The sequence below is a fragment of the Nerophis ophidion genome, linkage group LG24, assembly GCF_033978795.1.
Source record: "Nerophis ophidion isolate RoL-2023_Sa linkage group LG24, RoL_Noph_v1.0, whole genome shotgun sequence".
Classification (NCBI taxonomy): Eukaryota; Metazoa; Chordata; class Actinopteri; order Syngnathiformes; family Syngnathidae; genus Nerophis; species Nerophis ophidion.
The window spans coordinates 4,128,845-4,138,084 of NC_084634.1; the positions used below are offsets into that span (position 1 = coordinate 4,128,845).

General features: G+C 38.6%; 1 protein-coding gene across 1 annotated transcript in view; it reads right to left on the bottom strand.

Moving 5' to 3' along the window:
* The window catches only part of ezra (ezrin a), a 41,543-nt gene that overhangs the window by 29,683 nt on the left and 2,620 nt on the right, over nucleotides 1-9,240 (bottom strand). Inside the window, exon 2 of the mRNA XM_061886529.1 lies at nucleotides 5,258-5,341. Coding sequence (XP_061742513.1) covers nucleotides 5,258-5,341 — 84 coding nt within the window. The remainder of the gene's footprint in view (nucleotides 1-5,257; nucleotides 5,342-9,240) is intronic.

Sequence of the window (9,240 nt, forward strand, 5' to 3'; positions counted from 1 at the left end):
GACAGTGGTTTTCTGAAGTGTTCCTGAACCCATGTGGTGATATCCTTTAGAGAATGATGTCAGTTTTTGATACAGGGATGAAAGGTCACGGTCATTCAATGTTGGTTTCCGGCCATGCGGCTCACGTGGAGTGATTTCTCCAGATTCTTTGAACCTTTTGATGATATTATGGAGCGTAGATGTTGAAATCCCTAAATTTCTTGCAATTGCACTTTGAGAAAGGTTGTTCTTAAACTGTTTGAATATTTGCTCACGCAGTTGTGGACAAAGGGGTGTACCTCGCCCCATCCTTTCTTGTGAAAGACTGAGCATTTTTTGGGAAGCTGTTTTTATACCCAATCATGGCACCCACCTGTTCCCAATTAGCCTGCACACCTGTGGGATGTTCCAAATAAGTGTTTGATGAGCATCCCTCAACTTTCTCAGTATTTATTGCCACCTTTCCCAACTTCTTTGTCACGCGTTGCTGGCATCAAATTGTAAAGTTAATGATTATTTGCACACACAAACATTTTTTTTATCAGTTTGAACATCAAATATGTTGTCTTTGTAGCATATTCAACTGAATATGGGTTGAAAATTATTTGCAAATCATTGTATTCTGTTTATATTTACATCTAACACAATTTCCCAACTCATGTGGAAACGGGGTTTGTACTTCCAAAAATATGGTGTTTCTCAGTTGCAATACACCTTTACACCACTTGTGGCAGTATTGACAATATCAAACAAACAGAAGAAGTCTGGAGCTAAAAATGTTTCTCAAGTGAAAAAATTATGACTAAAGTGGTGAAGCTGTGTTTTCCTTAGCACTTTAATTGTGTTGACAGTTTAACCACCAAAACATGTATACATTTAGTTAAACTGTTATATTTTTATTTTACATATTTATTTTAAAACTGTAATTTTTTTAAATAGTAGTAAAAATCCCGACTAAGACGACTAATTTAGTGGGTGGGCCTCGGGCTTAAAAAAACAAACAAACAAGCAAATACACTGAGAAGGTGTTTTATTGTTCGTGCTACGGCGCTAACTTCCATTTAGCGCTTTAAACCGGAAGGTATGGTGCCGTTCGGACTTCCAGCCGTCCATAGCGTTTCTACTCGTACGGATTCGCCATTCACTACTCCGAGCCACGTTTTGTAAGTTGTACAATATAACTAAAACTGCTTATACTCACTAAACCGTGACACGTGTAGGTATTTTTACCTGATATCGTAATCTTCGCATTAGCCAATATGCTAACATGTTTACGAGCATCCGTGTTAGTATTCTTTTCGTATTGTTTCAGTGTCGCAGATTCCTCAGTAAATTCACCAAAACGTTGCCGTGGAGTTACTGAGTCTGTTTAGCTGATTGGAGAGCTAGCTTTTGTTTTGTTTGTTCGGCCGTTTTACTGCCGTGTCACAAGGACCGTCGGTAAACAATTAAGGTATGTAAATAAACATTTACAGAATATTTCTGCGTAAATAGCTCCTTTTACAACATAGTATATCTGTTGCTTATAGTCCGGTACGGCTAATATACGAGAGCTAGCTTTTGTTTTGTTTGATCGGCCGTTTTACTACCGTGTTACAAGCACTGCTGAGAAACAATAAAGGTATGTAAATAAACATTTACAGAATATTTCTGCGTAAATAGTTAATTTCACAACGTATTATATCCGCGGTTTATAGTCCGGTGCGGCTAATATACAAGAGCTAGCTTTTGTTTTGTTTGATCAGCCGTTTTACTGCCGTGTTACAAGCACTGCTGAGAAACAATAAAGGTATGTAAATAAACATTTACAGAATAATTCTGCGTAAATAGCTCATTTCACAACATATTATATCTGCGGCTAATATTTGAGAGCTACCTTTTGTTTTGTTTGATCGGCCGTTTCACTGCCATGTTACTAGCACCGTTTGGAAACAATTAAGGTATGTAAATAAACATTAACAAAATATTTCTGTGTAAATAGTTAATTTCACAACGTATTATATGCGCAGTTTATAGTCCAGTGTGGCTAACATACGAGAGCTAGCTTTTGTTTTGTTTGATCGGCCGTTTTACTGCCGTGTCACAAGGACAGTTTAGAAACAATTAAGGTATGTAAAAAAACATTTACAAAATATTTCTGTGTGAATAGTTAATTTCACAACGTATTATATCTGCGGATTATATTCCGGTGCGGCTAATCTACGAGAGCTAGCTTTTGTTTTGTTTGATCTCCCGTTTTACTGCCGTGTTACAAGCACCGTTTGGAAACAATTAAGGTATGTAAATAAACATTTACAGAATATTTCTGCGTAAATAACTCATTTCACAACATATTATACCTGTGGCTTATAGTCCGGTGCGGCTAATATACAAGAGCTAGCTTTTGTTTTGTCTGATCGGCCGTTTTACTGCCGTGTTACTAGCACCGTTTGGAAACAATTAAGGTATGTAAATAAACATTTACAGAATATTTCTGCGTAAAAAGCTCCTTTTACAACGTATTATATCTGTTGCTTATAGTCCGGTGCGGCTAATATACAAGAGCTAGCTTTTGTTTTGTTTGATCGGCCGTTTTACTGCCGTGTCACAAGCACCGTTTGGTAACAATTAAGGTATGTAAATAAACATTTACAGAATATTTCTGCGTAAATAGCTCCTTTTACAACGTATTATATCTGTTGCTTATGGTCCGGTGCGGCTAATATACGAGAGCTAGCTTTTGTTTTGTTTGATCAGCCGTTTTACTGCCGTGTTACTAGCACTGTTTGGAAACAATTAAGGTATGTAAATAAACATTTACAGAATATTTCTGCGTAAATAACTCATTTCACAACATATATCTCCGGCTTATAGTCCGGTGCAGCTAATATACAAGAGCTAGCTTTTGTTTGATCGGCCGTTTTACTGCCGTGTCACAAGCACCGTTTGGAAACAATTAAGGTATGTAAATAAACATTTACAGAATATTTCTGCGTAAATAACTCATTTCACAACGTAATATATCTGCGGCTTATAGTCCGGTGCGGCTAATATACGAGAGCTAGCTTTTGTTTTGTCTGATCGGCCGTTTTACTGCCGTGTTACTAGCACCGCTGGAAACAATTAAGGTATGTAAATAAACATTTACAGAATATTTCCTCGTAAATAACTAATTTCACAACATATATCCGCGGCTTATAGTCCGGTGCGGCTAATATACGAGAGCTAGCTTTTGTTTTGTTTGATCGGCCGTTTTACTGCCGTGTCGCAAGCACCGTTTAGAAACAATTAAGGTATGTAAATAAACATTTACAGAATATTTTTGCGTAAATAGCTCCTTTTACAACGTATTATATCTGTGGCTTATAGTCCGGTGCGGCTAATATACAAGAGTAGGCTTTTGTTTTGTTTGATTGGCCGTTTTACTGCCCTGTCACAAGCACCGTTTGGAAACAATTAAAGTATGTAAATAAACATTTACAGAATATTTCCTCGTAAATAACTCATTTCACAACATATATCCGCGGCTTATAGTCCAGTGCGACTAATATACGAAAGCTAGCTTTTGTTTTGTTTGATCGGCTGTTTTACTGCCGTGTTACTAGCACCGTTTGGAAACAATTAAGGTATGTAAATAAACATTTACTGAATACTTCTGCGTAAATAGCTCCTTTTACAACGTATTATATCTGTTGCTTATAGTCCGGTGCGACTAATATACGACAGCTAGCTTTTGTTTTGTTTGATCGGCCGTTTTACTGCCGTGTCACAAGCACCGTTGGGAAACAATTAAGGTATGTAAATAAACATTTACTGAATATTTCTGCATAAATAACTAATTTCACAACGTATTATGTCCGCGGTTTATAGTCCAGTGCGGCTAATATACAAGAGCTAGCCTATGTTTTGTTTGATCAGCCGTTTTACTGCCGTGTTACTAGCACCGCTGGAAACAATTAAGGTATGTAAATAAACATTTACTGAATATTTCTGCGTCAATAGCTTATTTCACAACGTATTATACCTGCTGCTTATAGTCCGGTGCGGCTAATATACAAGAGCTAGCTTTTGTTTTGTTTGATCAGCCGTTTTACAAGCACCGTTTGGAAACAATTAAGGTATGTAAATAAACATTTACAGAATATTTCTGCGTAAATAACTCATTTCACAACATATATCTCCGGCTTATAGTCCGGTGCAGCTAATATACAAGAGCTAGCTTTTGTTTTGTTTGATCGGCCGTTTTACTGCCGTGTTACTAGCACCGCTGGAAACAATTAAGGTATGTAAATAAACATTAACAGAATATTTCTGCGTAAATAGCTCCTTTTACAACGTATTATATCTGTTGCTTATGGTCCGGTGCGGCTAATATACAAGAGCTAGCTTTTGTTTTGTTTGATCGGCCGTTTTACTGCCGTCTCACAAGCACCGTTTGGTAACAATTAAGGTATGTAAATAAACATTTACAGAATATTTCTGCGTAAATAACTCATTTCACAACGTAATATATCTGCGGCTTATAGTCCGGTGCGGCTAATATACAAGAGCTAGCTTTTGTTTTGTTTGATCGGCCGTTTTACTGCCGTGTCACAAGCACCGTTTGGTAACAATTAAGGTATGTAAATAAACATTTACAGAATATTTCTGCGTAAATAACTCATTTCACAACGTAATATATCTGCGGCTTATAGTCCGGTGCGGCTAATATACGAGAGCTAGCTTTTGTTTTGTCTGATCGGCCGTTTTACTGCCGTGTTACTAGCACTGTTTGGAAACAATTAAGGTATGTAAATAAACATTTACAGAATATTTCCTCGTAAATAACTAATTTCACAACATATATCCGCGGCTTATAGTCCGGTGCGGCTAATACACGAGAGCTAGCTTTTGTTTTGTTTGATCAGCCGTTTTACTGCCCTGTCACAAGCACCGTTTGGAAACAATTAAGGTATGTAAATAAACATTTACAGAATATTTCTATACTCTGGAAAACACGGTAGTTTGTAGGGAAATCGTTCTTTATTTCGCCGCAGGACAGTGTGTTGTTGTCTTGCATTGGAAGGCTAAAGTAGCTACACAACAAATTGATTTAATGTTGCTATTCATTTTATAAAATATGAAATATAAAATAAAATAAAAATTCCTCTAAATTTAGTGGGTCCGGAATATACTGGTACAATTTTTAAATGCGTAACCGTAATTGTTTAGTGCTGGTTGGATACAACTTGGGTAGTTTCCTGCTCAGGATGGGCTCCAAGAGGGACAAGCAGTAGCAAATGGATGGTTATTTGCAGACCTGGTCGAAGAGCTGCTTCCCCGTGGTGTTGGGATGGAAGGAAAACTCCAGCTCGGCGTCCATGGTGGTGACGCGGACGTTGACCTGCGGAGAAAAGTCATGTGACCGCTCAGCTTGACAACAACGCTCCTCGGACGCCACACGTTTCTCGTATTGATCCGTCGACGTCCCGACTGTGTCAATAATTGCCTTTTAATGCGGCAGCGGTTTGTTCATAAACTATAATTGCTCACTATCTCGCTGGACTTTGAACCTCCGTCGCCAGGCGGGAACGCCCGGACGCCGAGCTCGGCGGTCTGCCTCGCATTCTTGCCGACATTGAGGCGGAATAACAAACTAAGGGAGCTAGCAACTGGAAGCTAGAAAACATAGCACAGCTCGGTTGGTAGAGTGGCCGTGCCAGCAACTTGAGGGTTGCAGGTTCGATTCCCGCTCGTGCCATCCTGGTCACTGCCGTTGTGTCCTTGGGCAAGACACTTTACCCACCTGCTCCCGGTGCCACCCACACTGGTTTAAATGTCACTTAGATATTGGGTGTCACTATGTAAAGCGCTTTGAGTCACTTGAGAAATGCGCTATATAAATATAATTCACTTCACTTTAGCACGGAAGCTAGTAGATAGCAAACAGAAAAACTGGAAATAACTAATGCTAACAGGAACAGTTTACCGCTACGACGACCGGGATCAAATGTAGCACGACGGGTAGTAGCTGTAACAAAACGACACGACAAGAGTGATATGTGGCAACGACGACACAACAATCCAGCAACCGACACAAGACAAAGCAGGTATAAATAGGAGCGGGCTGATTGGCAACAGGTGTGGTCAGGTGCCAATCAGCCGCAGCTGAGGAGGAACGCAGCACTCAGGGAACAAGACAGGAAGCTGACAAAATAAGAGCACTAGACAGGAACTAAAGACAGGAAATACAAAACACACTGAGGAGGAACGCAGCACTCAGGGAACAAGACAGGAAGCTGACAAAATAAGAGCACTAGACAGGAACTAAAGACAGGAAATACAAACCACACTGAGGAGGAACGCAGCACTCAGGGAACAAGACAGGAAGCTGACAAAATAAGAGCACTAGACAGGAACTAAAGACAGGAAATACAAAACACACTGAGGAGGGACGCAGCACTCACAGGAACTAAAGACAGGAAATACAAACCAGACTGAGGAGGAACGCAGCACTCAGGGAACAAGACAGGAAGCTGACAAAATAAGAGCAGTGGACAGGGACTAAAGACAGGAAATACAAACCACACTGAGGAAGAACGCAGCACTCAGGGAACAAGAGAGGAAGCTGACAAAATAAGAGCACTAGACAGGAACTAAAGACAGGAAATACAAACCACACTGAGGAGGAACGCAGCACTCAGGGAACAAGACAGGAAGCTGACAAAATAAGACCACTAGACAGGGACTAAAGACAGGAAATACAAACCACACTGAGGAGGAACGCAGCACTCAGGGAACAAGACAGGAAGCTGACAAAATAAGAGCACTGGACAGGAACTAAAGACAGGAAATACAAAACACACTGAGGAGGAACGCAGCACTCAGGGAACAAGACAGGAAGCTGACAAAATAAGAGCACTAGACAGGAACTAAAGACAGGAAATACAAACCACACTGAGGAGGCACGCAGGACTCAGGGAACAAGACAGGAAGCTGACAAAATAAGAGCACTGGACAGGAACTAAAGACAGGAAATACAAACCACACTGAGGAGGAACACAGCACTCAGGGAACAAGACAGGAAGCTGACAAAATAAGAGCACTAGACAGGAACTAAAGACAGGAGATACTAAACACAGAGGAAACAGACAAATGCAGAGGAAAAAACTAAAACATAGACAAACTGACAATAGAGAGAGGACGCTAAAGACACGCCCCCAATATTGTTGTCCGGGTGGAAATCGGGAGAATGGTTGCCCCGGGAGATTTTCGGGAGGGGAACTTAAATCCGGGAGTCTCCCGGGAAAATCGGGAGGGTTAGCAAGTATGCTGCCTTGCCTAGAACGCTCTAGAGCAGGGGTCACCAACCCCAGGTCGCCCGTAAGGACCAGATGAGTCGCCCGCTGGCCTGTTCTAAAAATAGCTCAAATAGCAGCACTTACCAGTGAGCTGCCTCGATTTTTTTTAAATGTTATTTATTTACTAGCAAGCTGGTCTCGCTTTGTTCGACATTTTTAATTCTAAGAGAGACAAAACTCAAATAGAATTTGAAAATCCAAGAAAATATTTGAAAGACTTTGTCTTCACTTGTTTAAATAAATTCATTAATTTTTTTACTTTGCTTCTTATAACTTTCGGAAAGACAATTTTAGAGAAAAAATACAACCTTAAAAATGATTTTAGGATTTTTAAACACATATACCTTTTTACCTTTTAAATTCCTTTCTCTTCTTTCCTGACAATTTAAATCAATGCTCAAGTAAATTTGTTTTTTTCATAGTAAAAATAATAAATACATTTTAATTTAATTCTTCATTTTAGCTTCTGTTTTTTTGACAAAGAATATTTGTGAAATATTTCTTCAATTTTATTATGATTAAAATTCAAAAAAATTATTCCGGCAAATCTAAAAAATCTGTACAATCACATTTAAATCTTATTTCAAAGTCTTTTGAATTTCTTTAGAATTTTTGTTCTGGAAAATCTAGAAGAAATAATGATTTGTCTTTTTTAGAAATATAGCTTGGTCCAATTTGTTATATATTCTAACAAAGTGCAGATTGGATTTTAACCTATTTAAAATATGTCATAAAAATTCTAAAATTATTCTTAATCAGGAAAAATTACTTACGATGTTCCATAATTTCTTTTTAAATTTTTTTCAAAACTATTCGAATTAGCTACTTTTTCGGTTGAATTTTAAAGAGTCGAAATTGAAGCTGAAGATCTTTCAAAATTAAATGTTCTTTTTTTTCCTGTTTTATCCTCTTTTAAACCGTTCAATTAAGTGTTTTTTCATCATTTATTCTCGACAAAAAACTTTCCGTAAAAGGAAGAAAATTGTACGACGGAATGACAGACAGAAATACCCATTTTTTTATATATATAGATTTATTTATTAAGGTAAATTGAGCAAATTGGCTATTTCTGGCATTTTATTTAAGTGTGTATCAAACTGGTAGCCTTTGGCATTAATCAGTACCCAAGAAGTATCTCTTGGTTTCAAAAAGGTTGGTGATCCCTGCTCTTGAGCATTCGGTGAGCCCTCCCACCGCCGAGGTGAGACGTTTTGCGTTGGGGCGTGACAAAACAAACCAGGTGTAGGCGGAACACAGTGTCTGTAGAGGCCGGGTCGGGTTACACAATTTTTTTTTTTTTTTTTTTTTTTTTTATGAACTCACAATGAATCACGCCCTGAGTCCGCCATAAAGATAAACCCGCTGGAAGTTGGGCAACAAAATCCGCCGCCGCCCTTTGGTATATTCACACCTTGACTCGAAAAAAGTGGAATTATTCCGCAATGATGACATTCAAAGGGACAGGAAGTAACCTGCAGCGTGAGTCATGATTCCAGCCTAAGACGTCTTCGGTTAGAGCAGGGGTGTCCAAAGTGTGGCCCGGGGGGCCATTTGCGGCCCGCAGGTCATTTTTTAACAGCCCCAAGGCACATTTTAAAAACACGATTTGAAAAATTTTTAAAACGTTAAAAGTGACAAAAAGGAGCAAACGGATGAAATGTAACAAGAAAATGTTGCAATGTTGACTCTAATAACACAAAGCTGACATGCAGGCTGTTTATTTCTTCAAAAAATAATAATGAATCAAAATCAATTTCATTATGAATTATTTAACTATTCAAGGCAAGTTAAATTTTCCACTTTGAGATATATTTTGGAGGAAAATGTTGCATATTTTGTGTTTGCCGTATAAAAAACTGAGCTGTTTTCTTTAAAGAAGGGCCTAAAATGAACAAACAAAAAACATAAACAAAGATAAAACTTATAATTGACGGATAGATCT